General features: G+C 37.6%; 1 protein-coding gene across 3 annotated transcripts in view; it reads right to left on the minus strand.

Annotated features, from left to right (window-relative positions):
• Positions 1–19,627, minus strand: part of LONP2 (lon peptidase 2, peroxisomal) — a 98,539-nt gene that overhangs the window by 75,772 nt on the left and 3,140 nt on the right. For 2 of the 3 annotated variants that reach the window (XM_057711624.1, XM_057711622.1), the window contains exons 2-7: positions 15,704–15,938; positions 12,379–12,510; positions 11,217–11,336; positions 8,491–8,654; positions 6,527–6,621; positions 482–740 (exon numbers count right to left, since the gene is read on the minus strand). In XM_057711624.1, the coding sequence (XP_057567607.1) occupies positions 482–740; positions 6,527–6,621; positions 8,491–8,654; positions 11,217–11,336; positions 12,379–12,510; positions 15,704–15,938 (1,005 nt within the window). The remainder of the gene's footprint in view (positions 1–481; positions 741–6,526; positions 6,622–8,490; positions 8,655–11,216; positions 11,337–12,378; positions 12,511–15,703; positions 15,939–19,627) is intronic. The other variant, XM_057711623.1, reaches the window with a different exon arrangement.

Below are 19,627 nucleotides of genomic sequence, written 5' to 3' on the forward strand. Positions count from 1 at the left end.
CTTTTCTCATTATTACTCATACTCATACTACAAACCAGCCTCCTTATGAGAAGGTTTAAACTGCAAACAATAAATTTGTTACCAAAGATTTCTTACCTCCTCCTACTTACCTGCTATTGCATTTATTTCTTAAACTCTAAAAGTTACAGGTCATTATTTATGAAATGTTATTGGGCCAAAATGAATATAAAGATATAATATATAATTATAAATAATTTATAATTGCATCCAAATGAGATTCCAGGAAAGCTGAAGTACAGACTCCCCGCCCACCGTTGCACAGACATCAAGGTTAGTTTGGGTATTTCCTGACGATAGAGGCTTTAGGCTAGCAGGTAAATACCATCAATGTCCTTTCCATTCAAGGTACCACAAAGAGCTCTTTAAGAAAAAGATATATATCATGCCTTGGCTTCTGTGGGGGGCTCTAGACAAATGAAAAGGAAGGAAATCAGCGATTAAACCGAGAGAAGTGTTCTACCTGTGTCCTCGAATGTCGGACTGATCACACACGCCTCCAAGTGCGATCCTGTGGAACTCTCGGCCTAGAGTCTTGGCCACTGATCTGCCCACACTTGTTTTACCGACGCCAGGAGGGCCAACAAAGCACAGAATGGGGCCCTTCAGGTTGTTTTTCAGCTGTCTGACAGCCAAGTACTCCAGCACTCTTTTCTTCAATTTTTCCATGGCATAATGGTCATTATCCAAAAGAATCCGGGCTGCTCGAATGTCCAGACGGTCTGTCAAGTAACCCGACAGAAACAATCTGAGTATGTGGAATTTTTCAATGGAAGAACACCTTTTCAGGCTGGTAAGAGCCAAAACAGTTTTCTGATAAAAGATGTGACAAGAACAGGCCTGGGGGACTTCTCTGGTGGTCCAGTGGTAAAGAATCTGCCTTCCAACGCAGGGGACGAGGGTTCCATCCCTGGTCGGGGAACTAAGATCCCACACGCTGCAGGGCAACTAAGCCTGCACACCACAACTATTGAGCTCATACACCTCAACTAGAGAGCCTGTGTGCCGCAAACCACGCACTCTGGAACCTGCCTGCCGCAACCAGAGACACAAAACCCACTCGCCACAACCAGAGAGAAGCCCGTGCACTGCAACAAAGAGCCCAGGCGCCTCAATGAAAGATCCCACATGCCTCAACAAGATCCTGCGTGCTGCAACTAAGACCTGACACAGCCAAAAAAAAAAGGAGAGACAGAACAGGCTTGGTTTCTTCTAAATGAGTCTTCACGGAAACCCGACTTGGTTTCTTATTTAAGAAGATTTAGTATTTACAGAAATAGTAGACACTACATAATTAAAAACTCAAGAAGTTAATATGCAATGGTTTTCTAGATGCACATTATTTCTATGGAGACATCATCTCTACATATTCTATTTGTGCTGGCATTTGTTCTTTTTTTAAGTGCTTTTTTTTCTTATTACAATTAGATATATATGCTCGTTCCAGAAAACCTGATGACACTAATAAAAAAGGAAATATTCACCCATAACCTCATTTTCCCCCCGGAGAGCATCACTACCTTCACTTCAGTACACATTTTTCCAGATTCTGTGTGTGTGTGTGTGTGAGTGCACACATGCTTACATACCTATTTTTCAAACTAAGATTATATGATGTCTTCAAGTTTTATAAAATGTTTTTTCACTTAATATATTACAGACATCTTTCAGTGTCAAGCGTATTCTTCAGTAAGTTTAGTGGCTACATAATATTCCATTATTTAATTATCCACACTCATTTAACTAATTTCCTATTGCTGAGCACTTAGGTTACCTACAAATCTTTACAGTTATAAAGCATGCTTCACTGTGCATTCTTATAATTAAATCTCCACATATATCTGTAATTATTTCCTTCAGCTTACCTTCTAAAACAGAAGGGCTGGGTCAAAAAAAAATTAAGACACAGAGAACTGCCTAAGTTCTATCTATTAAAGTCTCACCAAAAATGTATGAATTAGGCCCTGTTTCTAGAGACAAGCTTTCATCAAGTTTACCAACGTGCTTTAGGATCTAAAACAATCACCAATTAAACACGAGATCATGGAAGACAAAATGAATTCATCAGCTGGGTGGCAGCCCGAGGACAATCCACAGCCACTATACTGACAGTGAAAGAAGAAAATGGGAGAGAGAAACACACACATAAGTCTACACTTTCAATCAATTATTTGCAACTTGCTATGCATTTTTCCTACAAGAAAAAAAAATGGCCTTAAATGGTAGTTTGGGTTACAAGCTAGTCTAAAAAAACCCAGTTAAGCAGTAATGTAGTAATTTAATTATAGTTCTATTGATTTTAGTCAGAGTCCTGGCTGAGTGATCTGGAAAGGGAAGAATAAAATTTCTTCCTCTTTCCTGACTTCAGAAGCCAACCAATGAATATATGAATAAAGGAAAAATAGAAAGTTTCCTGTTTCATAATGCTAACCCTGACACTAAAACCTACCACGGTAAAAAAAAAACAACCCACTTCAGACCAATTCCATTTTGCATACCTCTAAATATTAAAATGCCGGTAAATCAGATCTATTCAAAGAGTAATCTACTAAATCCCAGTGGTATTTATTTCAGTTATGCAAAGATGGTTCAATATTCAGTTATCAATATATTTATTACATCATCATGTCCAAGGAGAAACGCTCTCCTTATCAAAATGTCATTTTGTACCTAAAAAAGGCACTTATTATAATGCAATATCCATTCCTGATTAACATTTAGTAAATTAAGAATAGAATTCTATGTACTTTAGAAAAAAATGAAAACACTGAAGGAATTTCTTCTAATATGTCAGGTAAAGACAATTTTAAAAGTTAAATTCTTTCAGGGACTTCCCTGGCGGCACAGTGGTTAAGAATCCACCTGTCAATGCAGGAGACACGGGTTCGATCCCTGGTCCAGGAAGATCCCACATGCCATGGAGCAACTAAGTCCATGCACCACAACTACTGAGCCCACATGCTGCAACTACTGAAGCCCACGCGCCTAGAGCCCAAGCTCTGCAACAAGAGAAGCCAGCTCGCTGAGAAGCCTGTGCATTGCAGCAAAGAATGGCCCCCTCTCTCCGCAACTGGAGAAAGCCCGCAGGTAGCAATAAACACCCAACACAGTCATAAATAAATAAATTTATTTTTTTTTTAAAGTTAAGCTCTTTCAAACTGTTTTTAATAAATAGGGAATATATACCTTTTAAAAATATATTTATTTATTTATTTGGCTGCATCAGGTCTTAGTTGAAGCACGCAGAATCTCCACTGCTGCACGTGAGACCTTTGTTGTGGCATGTGGGATCTAGTTCCCTGACCAGGGATGGAACCTGAGCCCTTTACATTGGGAGCGCCGAGTCTTAGCCACTGGACCACCAGGGAAGTCCCAAGTTCTTTCAAACTTTTTTTTTTTGGTTAATAAATTTATTTATTTATTTATTTATTTATTTATTTATTGGCTGCATTGGGTCTTCATAGCTGCGACGAGCGGGGGCTACTCTTCGTTGCAGTGCCTGGGCTTCTCACTGCGGAGGCTTCTCTTGTTGTGGAGCACTGGCTTCTAGGCATGTGGGCTTCAGTAGTTGTGGCTTGCAGGCTCTAGAGCACAGACTCAGTAGTTGTGGCTCACGGGCTTAGCTGCTCCACGGCATGTGGGATCTTCCCAGCCCAGGGACTGAATCCGTGTCCCCTGCATTGGCAGGCGGATTCTTAACCACTGCGCCACCAGGGAAGTCCCCAAACTTTTAAGGAAAGATAATTTCCATGCTATGTACTGCTGTGTATCTTTTCTATACAGAATGCATCTTTTTTGATTATTCTTTTTTAATGATTCAGAATGTATGCTTCCTATTATGAATACTTGTGGTTAAAAAACTTAAAACTTACTTGAACATATATTTCTCTACCTACAATCAGAAGATTGAAATGGTATCTACTGGCTCCCTCCATTCAAGATGGAAAATCAACGAACTTATTTCCTCCAACTCATTCCTCTCTTTCCTTTTGCTTTTGATAATCTCTACTTAGGTAAGCCTCTCTGCAAGAATTACTAAAGACATTTTCATGGTTTTATGATCTCACAACAACTATTTAGACCTAAGTCTATACAGTAATAGTTTAGAAGCTCAACATGACTACGTTTATATCACGATCTACCCATCTTCAGCTCTCCATTGAAATGCTGAACAATGAGAAGTGTTTCTGTGATGGATACAGGAGTGCTATGCATCTCTAATGCTGACATACATCCAGCAGACACTCTCAGAGTTGTAAACACAAAACAAAAAAAAGCTTTGCCTTGTTTTCATATTTTCTTGGCTATTTCAGTAAAGAATGGGAGCTAGCACTCTGTGTTCAAATACACATTCTGCCCTCAACTCTCTACAATTATTATGCGTTGTATGACCGCGACAAAAATTCCTAGTTAGTGATTAATTTCACTTTACAAACAGGACAAGTAGGGGGGGAAGGAAGCCAAGGGCAACTTACTAAGCTACTAACAGCAAATAATAAAACCTGCAATTTTAATATTCTCAAGTCATTATACTATATGCATCCTGCATTTCTCTTAAGTCATTAGTTAAAACCTGACGCACAGGAAAACATTATTAAGAGAACACCAAAATTTCAAAACAAGACCCTGGGTGTCACCAAGTTATCTAGAAGTGCTTCACATTGTGCACTAGCCCTACTGTCAAAAGAGAAAATAACAGCATTTGGAAATTATCACAACTCCGTCAATGATACAAACAAAGTACCTATCAAAGACACACCAAAATGGAAGATGTTTCATTTCATGCAGATGAAATGAAAGCAGAGCAGTAAACATGTAAAGTTTAAATGTAACTTTCTTTCCCTGACATAAACTAACAGGGAGCAGGGCCCTCTCCAAATCTCACGGAATTGGACCACTTCACTTAAAAGTAGGCACTGGAGAGTTAGGAGTTAACAGAAGACTAGCTGAACATAAATGCATTTCCTAACAGCCCAGCTAGATCCAGACAGACCAAGTGACAACTAGGGGCTAATTCAACGGGAATGCATGCTCCCCTGCATTCATCTTACTACGGTGTATCCAGAAAATGCTGAATTACAAATTAAAACAAGAAATTCAGCTTCAGTTTGTTTGGTAAAACACCATCAACTAGGAGGCAATATTCTGTCATGAATGTAAACATGAAATAAATTTACAGGTAAATTTACCAACACAGTTCATAACTCTATACACAGTTGCCAAAAACCTAGAAACAACCCAAATGTCCAACAACGGCTAAATGGATAAACCAATTACTGATATATGCAGTAACATGGATAAGCTTTAAAATAATTACACTGAGTGAAAGAACCAAAAAAAAAAAAAAAAAAGGAGTACATACTATATCATTCCATTTATGTAAAATTTTAGCCATACACATTAATAAGTCTGTTAAGTGAGCCAATCAAAAAACTAATTAAAACAGGGTTGTTTTAACCTTAACATTGCCCCAGCATAGTTACTTTAACACAAATATGCTTCATTCTGGGCCCTCTCTAAGAGAAAAATAATTTTTTTGAATTCTCAATACCAGAGAGTATGGTCCTCTGTAGATTAAGAGAAAAGTATTTTTTTTTAAGAAAAGTATTTTTTAATATTAAAAATTCAACATCCTGAAATCTAATATGTATAGCATACCTCATGTGGGGCATAAATGTGTGTTTTAAGACTAACATTTTTCAAAATTTCTAACACTGTTTTAAATGTAAGAGTTTTACTAGCCAAGATATTATATCTGTTCAATTTTCAAAAGTCAACCATACAGCTATTCTTCTGCCAAAAGTAGTTCAGGCAATCAACCCCCTGTTGAACTCAATAAACCTTGTAAGTAAACTTAACAAGAGTGTCCAACAACAGAAATAAATGCAAATAAAATGATTCTGAAAATTCTGAAAGACAACTGAGTGTATTTCTCACCCCAAGAGAAAATATATAACAAATACATAAGAAAACTGGTATAAAACGGTCCTGATAGATAGAAAAATTCTACTGAAAGATAGAGAAAAAAATTTAAACTCAGATTCTAGTGGGAGAAAAACAAACCTCCAAATGGTAAAACTGTTCCACTGTCATCCTGTCTTTATATGTAATCATTTCCTTTAGAAAACATAAAAGATTTACTGTCTCTAGTACTGATTTGGCACTTACTGCCAACTACCTCAACACTGTTTTGTTTTCCTATCCTCCCGACAAAGTACATAAATATAAAAGTTTATCATCTGATTGACTACTGATATTGAGAAACACATATTTCACCAATCACAGAAAATCCTACTTTCTCCAAAATTAGGCAAAAGGCACTTTCATGCAGCACCTTCTTTTCCTCTTCATCCTAAAACCTAGATGACACAAGTTCAGTCTCTAAATAGTTTACATCATGAACTACTGTAACAAGAAGATAATCAGTGGGGAGTATTTCAACAGAATTTGCTTGAGCTTCCTGAGTGACAATCAGACTTCAAAAAAAGATGTTATTTTGTCTGCTCACCGGTTGTACTTCTGTTCCAGGGAAGTTCCACCATAAGTTCTAAATAATTTCTAGTCAGAGCATATTCTGGCATTGACTGAGGCATTTTTTTGAGCCTGTGGGGAAAGAATACATAGAAACCTGTTCAAGAATACAGAAAAACAAAAAAACCAAGTGTATCTTCCCTTCTTGGTCAGATACATCACGCATTTTTGGCTAAACAAATCTGAAAAAGTTTTTAAAAATCTAATTAATAAAATGATTATTTTGTTTTAAACAGGTACTTGCAAACTGGTGGGGAACAGTGTATCTGATTCTATCCTTGAAATATGGCATTATCAGTAGCAGTATCTCACAGGGAGAGTCTCCAGTCACACTTACCCACTGATTTACTTAAGCACCTAATCACGCACAGTACAATAATTACAGATTGTTCTGTATCAGAAATGCAGTCAGCTGCCTCCATAAAATAATTTAATTAAAAATGCTGCCTCCATAAAATATGCAGTGCTTAATAAAGTGTCCTGCACACAACAGACGTTCTGCATTTATTAACTAACGTCATAGTCAATATAAAACATGCCTCAACAACATTTACTTATGTTTTTAACTGTGGACCTCAGAAGTCAAATCTTCAGTTACTCAGCATTGTTAGGTTGATTACAATTCACTCATAAAAGAAAATGCAGTACAGTTACACGTTATAAGTATGGAAAGGAAAAACTGGCTTTCAGTTTCACCCTGAGCTTATTCAGAAAATGTAATCAACCCGTGGACCCTATCCCATCATCAAGGTTACCCTGTACTTTATCTTGTAAAAAGAGAAAGTGACAGTCCCTGCCCTCTAGAGTTTATAATCTAAGGAAGAAAACAGTGACGTGTGAAGAACACAACTACTGAATAAACATTATTTCTAAGTAAAGTATGGTCTTAAGACTGAAAAGGCAGCTGTGACAGTGATGGTGTTTGACAGCACACAGTAGGTCGAAGAGTTGTACCACTGATACTCAGCATTTGAGAAAAAGATTAGGGAAAGTGCTGTTGACTCTGGAGTATTAACGTTTTAAGAATCAGATTCTGGTGGAGGAATGAAGAGGAAAAAGCTCTCCACAGATCACAGCTACAACCTGAGAATGAGGAAAGCCATAAAGATAAGAGATACAAGAGATTAGAGTTGACAATGGAAAGGTAAGATGAACAGAGTGGTCTGTGACTGTACTAAATATAAGAAAGGAGAAAGATCAAAGACTATGAAACAAATGACCCAGCTTTGTAACGCAAAGTAGTAGATTCACTTCCACGAGCAATAATTGTTTTGTTTTGTTTTTTTTTTAAGACTCCGAGCTTCCAGTGCAGGGGGCACAGGTTTGATCCCTGGTCAGGGAACTAATATCCCACATGATTTGCGGTGCAGCCAAAAATATTTTTTTTTATAAGAAGAGATCCATCAGGGCATCTGGAAGTTGCTTCTCATGCCCAAAGCAAAGGGATTACGGAGGCACAGGGAGAAATAAGGGTGGGGGAAATGTGGGGCAAGGTTACAAAGGGCCAGGCTTGGGGGTCTGGGTGTCATTCAAACAGAAGCCATTGAAAGTGTTAAAAATCAAAGACACACATCATCAGATTCTTTTTACAGAGAGATCAGCCTGGAAGCCATAATGAAGAAGGACTCCTGGGATGGTGGTCCCAGCGCTGGCCGGGCAGGTGCCACGACACTGGGACTCAGGAAGGGCTTCTAAAAAGGGTTCAGTCTCCCGGGGGCCCACCAAGGAATGAATGGCGTTTAACCAGCTGCTCTGGACGGGTGCGCAGGAGTTTGATCAATACGGCGTGTGTACGAATCCTCAATCTAAACCACACGGGTCGTTTCCTTTCTGAAAAGGAGACGTTCTGTGAGCGTGTACAGGCCCACTCAATGAGCAACAACTCTTAACGTTAATAAGCAAAATGAAAACATGAATGAATGAACGGCTTCTACAATTTACCTCTTTAACTCTTTGACGCAGACTCTGTGGGCCTGCTCCGGCATACTGGATGTCCGTATCTTCTTCTCTAGCATGACGATGTCGTCGTTGTCTTCATCCTCATCCTCATCTTCTACCGTGCCTGGGATGTGTGCGAGCCTCCTAATAGGGCGTATCGCTATAATCTAAAGCATAAAGTAGAAGAGTAAAACTGCATGTCAAAAGAAACAAGAAGCATCTTCACGGCTAGAATCGAAATCTTTAGGAACTAAAGTTCGGGATGGCAAGCAGGAGGCACGAGCACATGTGCAGGGAGCAGGATTTGAAAAGCAGACCAGGACAAGGTGCACACGATTCCTCCACACACGTGAACACGACCAGCACGAGGGGAAAAAAAATTCAAGGAACTGGCTACTAGAAATAACTACAACATCTAAGAATCGTGGGGGTTTTTTTGAGCAACTACTGCAGTCACTATTTTCTTGATACACTGATGACTACTTACCATTTGGCAACTGAATAAATGTTGTTTTTCTCCCTGCACTACAAAGTTTCCAACATCTTCAATCATTCCACCACTGCCTCTATTCCCTTTGTCTTCAACATATAGAAAAGTCTCCCTCCTTTCAAAATAAACTTTATCTTACTTATGGTCCCTTCCCCTTAACTGTACATTATTTACTTCCCTTGTGATGTTCTGCTTTTCCAATTAGAGGCTATAACCACCACTTCCCCTTCCTTACCAATTACTTAGTAATCTGAACTTTGTACTTTGGCTTTTGTCTCTATCGTGCTGAAATTGCTCTTTGAAATCCAACAACAGTCTCCTCTGCCAAGTCAAATGGTCTTATATAAGTTCTCTTTCTCCATGACTATCGTATTTTAAAACGACCTGCTCTTGTGCTTGCTTCGGCAGCACATATACTAAAACGACCTGCTCTTCTGAAATTCTCAACTCATTAATATCACGAATCACCTCTAGCCATTACTGGAGCAAAATGGTATACTGGTATTTAATTTAAAAGCCTCAGAATTTATTCTTTTAACCGATAAAATTACCTATTTATTACATTCAAATATATAAAGCTAAAGACCTAAAACAGTAAAAAAAAAAAAAAGTAATTTTATAAAAACAGAAATATTAAATATATATTTTTATTCTTACATAAATCATTAGCAGACAAAATTAATAAAATATTTTAAAGTATGAAAAAATAAAAATAAAATATTTTTAAGTGAGCTTTTAAAAAGCACATCAATTATTTCATTGCTCAGGCAAAAGTACTCTTTTACACAATTTTTCCCCAGCTGCTAAAAGAACATTTTTGAACTCAGGGGAATAGGCAAGGAGACTGTATTAGGCAAACTCCAAATATTATCCTCTGACTCCTACATTTTCAAGTAACTGTTGCTTGTTTGATAACCTTGAACAACTTCTTTTTAAGCAATGGTAATATTAGTGGCTAGCAAGCTGTAAGTTTTCTGTGTCTCCCAATGCAGAGTATGCGTTGGCTTGTCTTTCAGCTCAAAATAAATGAGTTAATGATCTGACCTCAAGGCAGAAATAATTCAGATTTCTAGTGTTTGCTTTCAACCGCAGGGTGTCCTAGAATACCAACCACGAGATAAGCTACCCCCATCTCTCTCATTCTTGGCCCACTTTCCTGCTCCTTCTTTAGTCCCACCAGGGAGGAATCCTTCACGTCTGCTCTTCTGTCTCTACAATGTCCTCTTTGATGGAGGAACGCTGCTGTGCTGATGACCATCCAATATGTAACATTATTCTCAACCTTTCACTTAAACTCCAACAGCCTTCTGGTTCTCCAACAGCTTTCAGAGAACCGTCATTTTCACTCTTGCCCACATCAAATACGTTTTCCTGATCTTAACTCTGCCCACACGTAACAACAGTAAAATCAGCAGCTCAAGTGGTCTTCAGACAGACTACATCATCCACACAAGTGTACACATCAACAGAGACGTGAAGGATTATTTCACAATGGTGTTAAAGTCAAATAAAAAGGGAAAAAATATAACTGCCATCTTCACCTATTAACAGGGCAAAATAAATTATATACGGGTTAAAAAGTTAAATACTTCTTAAAAATCAACAAAAGGAAAACTAAAAGGAAAGTGGATATTATCAAATCCCTAAAGGACAGAGGACTCTACGCCTAGAAGAAAGGAAAAGACTAACAGTCTGTGTAAATGAAAACTGAAACGTTTATATTGATAAGTTAAAACAAAAAAGTCAGCCAAAAAACTTTAAAAAGTAAAACAATTAAATTAAAAAAAAAAACAAATTATGACACAACACACTGACACAGTCCTTTTAGGAAACAATTTGGTGGTATGTTCTTAATAAATACTGTATGCAGTGGAAAAAAGCCACACTCAAAAACACTCATCATGGTTATTTGCTAATTTTTAAAGTACTGAAAACATTACACACTGTTTGACAGAAAGAGAAATGGCTTAGTAAACCATCCCTTTCAATGATTCCCAAAACAAAAACAAAAAAAAATGAGAAAATGTCTACATGCTTAAAAGGAGAAAAAAAAGACCCAGACATGGAGAAGGAGAATTCAAGACTGTATCAGTAACTTGGGTGTAACAGACAATGAATTTGTTTCCTCTTTGCTCCTTTCTTTATTCCCCTATTCTTTTTTTTCTTCAAAGAAAACTGAATCTCACATCACACAAAATCAACTAGGAACCTGAAGAAATGGATTAAAAGAAGCATTTACCCGCTTATCATCTTGCTTGTGTTTTCTGGTCTTCTGAAGCAATTTCAGGCCTTCGATTTGTCTGACAAGCAGTGGTATGGTCATCTTGAACCGTTCCTCCAGACTCACAGCATCTAGAATCTGAAGAAATGTACAGCATCTCACTCTCAGAAACACATGCTCCAAAAACCAGGCAGTCGAGACTCATGACTTAAGTAAAAAAGGCAATTCCCATCAATATTCAGCTACACTTTGGCTAACACAACCAAATTATCAGCAAGGTAATCTGACACAAATACCAGAATCCTAAAAAAGGCAAGAATAAAAATATCTCGAGTATCCATTCAAAGATGAAGCCATATGTATTGCTCCAAGAGCAAGAACAAAACACATTTTATGTCAACTCTTTCTGGGAATTATTCTCTTAAAGCCCAGATGGGTCTACAAATAAGGTCTAAACACACTCGAGGTTCAAAATATTAAATTTTTACATACACAAGTGACTAGGGGCACTTTTAACCAACCTCCACTAATGATTTGTCTGAGTGACTAAAACACCCTTGCTAAGCCCACAGCCAGGTCACTCTCTAACGCCCATGCCTTCTCTGCTTCTACCAGCTGACCCGAATTCTTGTGTTTAAACCTAAACTGTCTGCGTTAGTTACACTTGCTAGTGTAATTGTTAGACTGAAGTATTAAATAAACTGATGAAATAAGGAGGGTTGTTTCCATGAAAACTAACTTTAATGTTCCAGGAAGATTCAATAAAGCAGACTGCTTAAAAATACTACAAAAATAAGTGTGCAAGAAAACTGTTATAGTTTAGAGGAAAGATACACAAATGTAAGAGTCTGCACCCGGATTATTTTTCAAGTGTCTTTAAAACTCATTTCACTTTAAAGAAATAGAAATTGAAAATCATAAAAAATCATAGATAACGCATCATAGGGGTGGTTTACTTAAGAAACATGAAGGATTCTAACAAAGCAGGCCTATACACAAGGGAAAGGTCACAGCTCCACACTTTTAAAAAGCAGTGAGATAAAGCATACACTTAAGTGTAAAAGCATCTTAACTACTTCTGAGTCTCCAGTATCTTACCTGAAAGTCAAAACTTACTCACTATCTAGATCCAAATAAGAAGTGACAAAGCAACATGGCATTCCAGAGTGGGGCACTGTACCTGGAGCTTCTCTTTGTTGCTTGTTCGGATAATTGATGTCAGAATGTCTGGTAAAGCTTCCCTTGGAAGACTGTCTAAAAGACGTCTCAATTTAGCAACTGCAGGGACAGACATATCCAACATTTCAACCAACTACAAGGGAAAAAAAAAGTCTTTTTAATGAAATTTGGCATTATTTGGGAACTTAAAAAATCAAACTGTCATACAGTTTTGATGTTTGGGCCTCACAGAAACTCTGTTTCTGAAAAATCACTGATTATTAGAGTCCAGGCATTTTTACAGGACTCAGAGGAAAAGAGAATTATTTTTAAAATGTCAATCAGAATGAAAAACAAAAATGGCTCACACGTTGATAATACTTATGTTTATAAAAGGCTTTGTAAATTTGTGATTTTATTTTATTTTGAAAAAAAATTTAAATTTATAGAAAAATTGCAATAGTACAAGAAACTCCTTCCCCGAATATCCTTCCACTAAATTCACCAATTGTTAACATTTTGCCACACGTGCTTTCTCTCTCTCCCCCACTCTATACACACACACACACACACACACACACACACACAATTATTGCTGAACATTTTAGAATAAATTGCAGACATCGTGACCCTTGTTCTTAAAAACAAGGGCACTCTTACACAATCAGTGTAATTATCAAATTCTGGAAATTTAACATGGTTGATGCTATTATATTAACCAATCAGTAGCTGAAATACTGTTTTTTCAGAACACTGGATTAACTAGAATCTGAACACTGACTGAATGATTTTTTTTAAAAACAAACTTCCATGGTATAGCCTGGGGTTAAGACAGATTAAACTCAAGGCAACCTTTCAGTAACTGTGACAGTCACTAGGGCTGTTGACAAAGCTCCCCTTTCCTTTTTGACACATGGTAGGGCTGTTCTTTCTCACCTTTGAATACAGATGAACACGGCTATGGGTCCTGCCTTGAACCATGAAACATGAGGGGGAGTGATAGTTCCTTCCGGGCAGAAGCATTACAAGCCATTGAGAGATTTGCCACATTTCCTTTTCCTTCCTCAGCAATAATGGAAGCGTGTTTTGAAATGAATCTCCAACCCACTTGGGTCCCTAGGTGACTCTAACTGGTAGACCACACCCACTAGTTTTGAGCATAAAGTGTGAATAAGAAATACACCTTTGTCATGTCATATGACTGAGATTTTGGAGTACTTAAGACAGCAACTTACTTAACACTACACTGACTAAAACTCACAGATGATGTACCAAATCCTCAAAGAGTCACTCTAATGAGATTTCATATGCCAGGAATAATCAGATCTCTCTCAAAGCACTGTAACTTTGGAACCTATCTGTCACCTGCCTAGAGTCAAAAGAATTAAAGCATAACTATGATGAAGCTGTCCAGGTGAGAGAAGCAGGTAATAAAATTTGAAAACTTTTCCTCCTAGGAATTTATTCTAAGAAAATAAAGCAGTTAAAATTCATTCTCCAAGTACTTATTGAGTACAAACTATTTGTCAGACACAGCACAGTGCGTTTAAGATGGCTAAAGCAGGGCTGGATTCGGGTTTGGCAGGGGAAATGGACCTATAAGACACACTTCAATACAACGTGATAAGCATTATATTAAAAGGGATGTTTAAGCACCCGTGGACACACACGCAAAGGAGCACTAACAGCCCACAGGAGTCGGGAAAGCGTAAAGCCTATCTGAGAATTCAGAGGAGGAGGAGCACTCTTAGCAGAGAGGACAAAAGGAAAATCACAGAGACATGAAATAACAAGATGTGAAGCTCTCGGACGCACAGTGTGGCTAGAGCTCTGGGTATAAATGGAAGTAACAAGAGTTGCAAAGGGCAACTGTTATAACGAGAAATGTGAACTTTACCTTAGAGCCGTTAAAGTCTTCTACTCAGGGAAGAGGCATACCCAAAGCTTACTTAGAAAGGTTTAGTGAATAGGTGGGTGAGAAAGAGAAGCAGCTAGAAGGGGATCAGCTACGAAGCTCCTGAAGAAGTCTACTGCTGAGCGCTGTAGAATAAGATGTACAGGGGATGGTAGAAAAGCATTAACTGGAAACAGCCCAAATGTCTAAGAAGAGAAATGATAAAATGATGATGTTCCAACTCAGTGGAATTCATAGAAGTACTTAATGTGAAACTTAGATATGGATAAGAAAACAAAACGTGAGACTGAGTAGGAACCAAGACCAAAAGACATGCAAAAATTAAACTGGATGCATGATGTCAGTAAATTACGGTGATGTTTCTCTCTAAAAATCCCTTTAATGTCATTACAAAATCTTTACATGTTTAAAATTTTTTGGTTCATTCAAAGTGGGGAGAAGTAAAGAACAAGAGAAAGAAGCTGTGTCCAACAGAAGAACAGAGACTCAGAGAGGATTACTCAGGAAAAGGAAGAGAAATCCTACTTTCCCCTCTATCCTTCTTCATTCCTAAACATCATATTTACTTACGCCGGTTCTCAAACTAAAGTTTCTTTTTTCGAGTAGGTTCTTCCTTTCAGCCCCCACAGGCAGCTGTAGTTCCAAATTTTCTATTTTTTCTACTGCTGTTCACCACACTAGCAACGCGTTGCTTGAAATGCCACATCAAGTACAAATACCGTAGGCTATGAACACCTGCCCTATGCACTTTTCAACAGTCAGTGGTGTTTATGATCAAGGCCTTTAGACACTGCCTGACCCACAAAGATCCAGTTTAGCCACTGGATTATGTCAACAGAAAGTACAAGACTACATGTTGTAATACATTTCAGTAAGATCTGAAACAAATGGGGTAGGCGAGGAGCTCTTTGTTCAATCTAGAATTAAGAAAAAAACTCAAACCTAGAATTAAAGAGTCCAATATTTAATGCATGCCTAATGTGTGCTTCCCTCTCAGAATTCTAGAGAATCAGCCATACTTGAAACCATGGGCTCAATCTTCCGTAGCAGTCACAGTGTGATCCTGACTTCTAAACCAATACAGCATAGAATTTGATGCCCAGATATTCTAGTGACAAATTGCTTCCGTTCAGTATTTTAACGTTTAACATTATTTAGGTTTAATAACCACCTGGTTTGGAGATACCGGAAGTTATAAGGAAAGCTCTAGAAATACTCTTTGGAAAATTTTTAGAAAGGGTTGGCTAGTACCTCCTAGAATGATGTAGGTACAATCCCAGACAAAAGCAATCTGAAATCAATATATTATAATATATTGTTAAATCATTTAAACATATACTGCTCCAAAACTCCACCACTCAACAAATTCATCACATCTTAGGGCAACGAAGAAACTGAAGAGGTTTTTAAGGAAAAACTAAAAGCAACTCACTTGCACCGCATATTTGTAAAACTGTTCCGACAGTTCTCCTAGCTCCTCCCGAGTCTTACAGGTGTTGGGAAACTCCTCCAGCCGGTCCAACTGTTCCACCTCGGCAACAGGATATGGCTTCTCTTTTATGACCTGTATGATCTGGAAGCGGCACAAGCCTGTAATCAGCAAAGTATAGTGCGGCTTGGGCCAGTTACTACCCACAACCTGGACCGCCAGTGCAGCTGTCCCAATCCTGAAAAACACACAGAACATCAGTATCACGTGAGTATTACATGCTCAATATGGTAGAACAGAAACTCACCTCAAAAGGGTTGCCTTTTCTGAGAAATTCATTAGAAAACGAAGACCGTCTGAAGTGCAAATGAATTATTTCTCTACTTAATTTAGCATCCGGTACACAGTCTGTTAAGTCCCTACCATCTGCTATGGGGCCATCTCATTCTAATTAGCCATTTAAGAATTAGGTAGAAATTCCTAAGCGTTTGGATTATTTAAGCACAAAAACGTAAGAGCAAAAGCAGTTGAGATTTCTATAGCTTAAATTAATTTTGCCAGCTCGGAATGAGGCAATCTTACACCAGAATATATATTAGCGTTTAAAACAGATTTAAATATAAACAGCATGATGTAAACCAATCTAAGAAATCCGATACCAGTTTTGCTGTGAACACCAAGCCAGGTTTTTCAGACAATCAATCCATAAAACTGCCATCAAATCTGGGAATTAACATGTATGCCCTTGAATTCTGAATTTCTAAATGTGGGGCTAAATATCAGAGATCATCCTTTCATGGCCTGAGGAGAGTTAGTCAAAGACCTACATCTCAGGAAGGTGTAAAACACTAGTTGGAAAAGTTATACTTTATTTAAGCATTAGCTCCTTATCATGCAATTCTGACCAAGTCACATATAAACTAATCCACAGAAAAGAAGTCTCATCCAAACTAAGCTGAAGTGATACAAAAGAGAAGGATCAACGTTCAGAGGACACTTCCAGATCCCAAGCTATAATTATATTTTCTCCCTGCAGCCACAGGAAAGATTGTAATTTCAGAAAAGAAACTAAAATCGAAGTGACCAGGGTTCTCAACACCCTGGGACAACAGTGACCCTGGAGTACTGCGCTTGCCCATCTCAAACATACTGATGTGGTAGACAGCATGTGCATATTTTAGTGAGTCTGCTCACTTCTATATGCAGGTAATCCTTGATCACTTCCTCCTGAATGATTCGGCCTGCAGATAATCTGCAACCTTCGGCTTCCCACCACCACTCAGTTTGTTCTGAGCTATGCAGATATTTCCTTACCACCCTTCCAGGCATACTACGTGGATAGGGGATAAAACGTGATTAAACAATAACTTAAACCAAAAAATTAGGAAGATAATTTGGTGGGGAGAAAAAGCATCATGTATTTGAAAAATCTGAAATGATTCGGCAATTATCTATTGTTTTGAGTTCTTTGTGTTGTATCTGCTTTTCTTCAGTCACTAATCAAACAGTAGGTTCTATCTCCCATTCCCCGAAAACCAACCCTGAATGCCTGAGAGCTGGCCATACCTAAACTGATTAGACCAGTGCAGGCTATGGTTTACTGCAGATGACAACCAGCAGGGCTTACACAACACAGAAAGTTCTATATACAAGAAACAGCAACCACCAAGAAGCCAGATTCCTGGCCTAAGGGGTTTACAAACTAGAAGCCAAAGAGAAACCAGAAAGAGCTGAAACAAATTCAAACCTCCAGATTAGGAACTAAATTTAATTACTTGGCCTACGTCATCGATTAAAGGTGAGACTAAAAATGAGTTTTCTTACAAAGCAAATAAAATGGTCTTCCTAACTGTGAAAGGAAGATGCTCCAAACTGAAAAGAGATTAGGTTGGATTTATATTATGATTTTCCTTCTAATAAGAAAAATATTTATAAAGATTTTAAATATGTTAATTATTTCTTACTTTAAATCACTTTGTTGACAATGTACCTAAAAAAAAAACAGGGTACATAAAAAGAATGTACCCTTTTTAAAGAAAAAGCATGATGTGTGAAAATAATTAGATGGCTAGAAACAGTCTACCTGGTGAAAGGCACTTGGGGTAAAAGCTCTTGGAAAAAGGACGACGTTTAATGCTATTTTAGACAAGTTATATTACATGTTGGGCTCTAGGTTTTACATATACAAAATAGGTATTAAGTAAACAAAATAGTCAATTAATCTAATACTTTCCTTCTAACTATGATCCATATGACACGTAGGCTTTATATCAACTTAGTCATCTTTCTAAATGCTCTAGGTCTTCTACTACTATGTGCCTTATTCGGCATGACCAAAAGCAATATTCTGATTTCGCAACAGATGTGCATTTATCAGTATCCAAATGTGTAGTGTTCTTTCCCTTTAGGTAGTAGCTCTGTAAATCTACACCTTAATTACTGTGGTATTTTACAGTTCAAGGAATTTCTGAAATTCCTAAAAACTACTTTCAGAGTTGTAAGATACGATTTTAACCCAAACAAAGTCTGACAACAATGGGTAAGATCTGTGTAATTTGGAAAGTAACTTCGATAATAATAAGTTTTTGAGAACAATCAACTACAGTGGAGGGAAAATCTAAAAGCAGCACTACTGCAGAAAGCAGTTTTCGGAGACAGCTGTGGTCTATTTGTCAATCACTTGCGTTTTTCTTTTCTTTCGTTCTTTTTTTCTTTACTTTCATTCTTTTTTTCTTTACTTTAAAGCCCTTCATTTTTCTTCAAATCCTCAAGCTTCCAAATCTTTTTTGTAATAATGCTACTTCAGTCCTGCCCATGTTAAAAGAAAGAATATGGGGTCTTCCTGCTCCTTCCCCCAACCTCCATTCGTGAAATCTACGCTTAAAACTACCCATTTGGGCAATGATAATACTATTAACATACACGGTTATTGCTCTGCAGTTTACAAAAGGCTTTCATAGGTATTATTTCATCACACACCACCTTTTACCTCTGTGAAAAAGGTAGCACTATTTATTATAAATGAGTAACTGAGATTCAAAAAGGGTAAACAGGTTAGTTATCCAGGATTAGAAGGATCTTAAACAGCTATAGGGGAGTTGAATTAGGTTCTATGACAAATTTTACTCTTTTCCCACCACAATGGACAATATGAATTTGTACTTATAAAAAGTATAAAAATAAACACTATTAGCATAGCTTCTAAATAGCTGAGATGCTGCAAACCACAGCTATCATTGAATATATTTAATGCTTACATCTTAACACTTAAGGAAGAAACTACCAAAGCTCCGGAAACAAATTACATGCTTCTAGGAAAGAATTACTGAAACATCTTTTTAGTTTTGACTTGGTATCACCCTACTTACCTTCCTGAATATCTGATGATTTAAGCAAATTGTGTCATCATTATTAATAAAGATTTAGAAACAAGGAAAGAGTCTATCAGGATAGCCCCAAGTTGTAGAACAGAAAAGGCTTCTGCGGCTATAGTATTTTTGATTTTCACTGTTTTCTTGAAAGCTCATTTCTGAATTTAAGAAACGCCACTTGTGGACAGACCTTCCTTAAAAAGAGTAAGTGGAGATACAGAAAAATCTAAGTAGAGCTATTCATTACATACTTGCTAATATAAAAGAGTAAATGTTAAAATCTTACTATTATCAGGTTTATTAAATGTTTAAGAGTGCTAATAGATGCAAATCAGGGTAACACATGCATAAAGACGACCAATTATGAAACTGCGTATATGCTCTATATTCATTTTTTGATCAGACAAATGCCAATGAAACTAACTTGGGGTCCTAGAGATGAGGTATCCAAAAAATGAAGAGGGACTGAGTAACCAGTACTGTGAGGAAATGAAGGCAGGCACCCCGAAGAATAAAAAGCTGGGAGAGGACGGCAGGGCCATCTTGAAATGCATGA

Source organism: Hippopotamus amphibius, chromosome 16, assembly GCF_030028045.1.
Source record: "Hippopotamus amphibius kiboko isolate mHipAmp2 chromosome 16, mHipAmp2.hap2, whole genome shotgun sequence".
NCBI classification, from domain to species: domain Eukaryota; kingdom Metazoa; phylum Chordata; class Mammalia; order Artiodactyla; family Hippopotamidae; genus Hippopotamus; species Hippopotamus amphibius.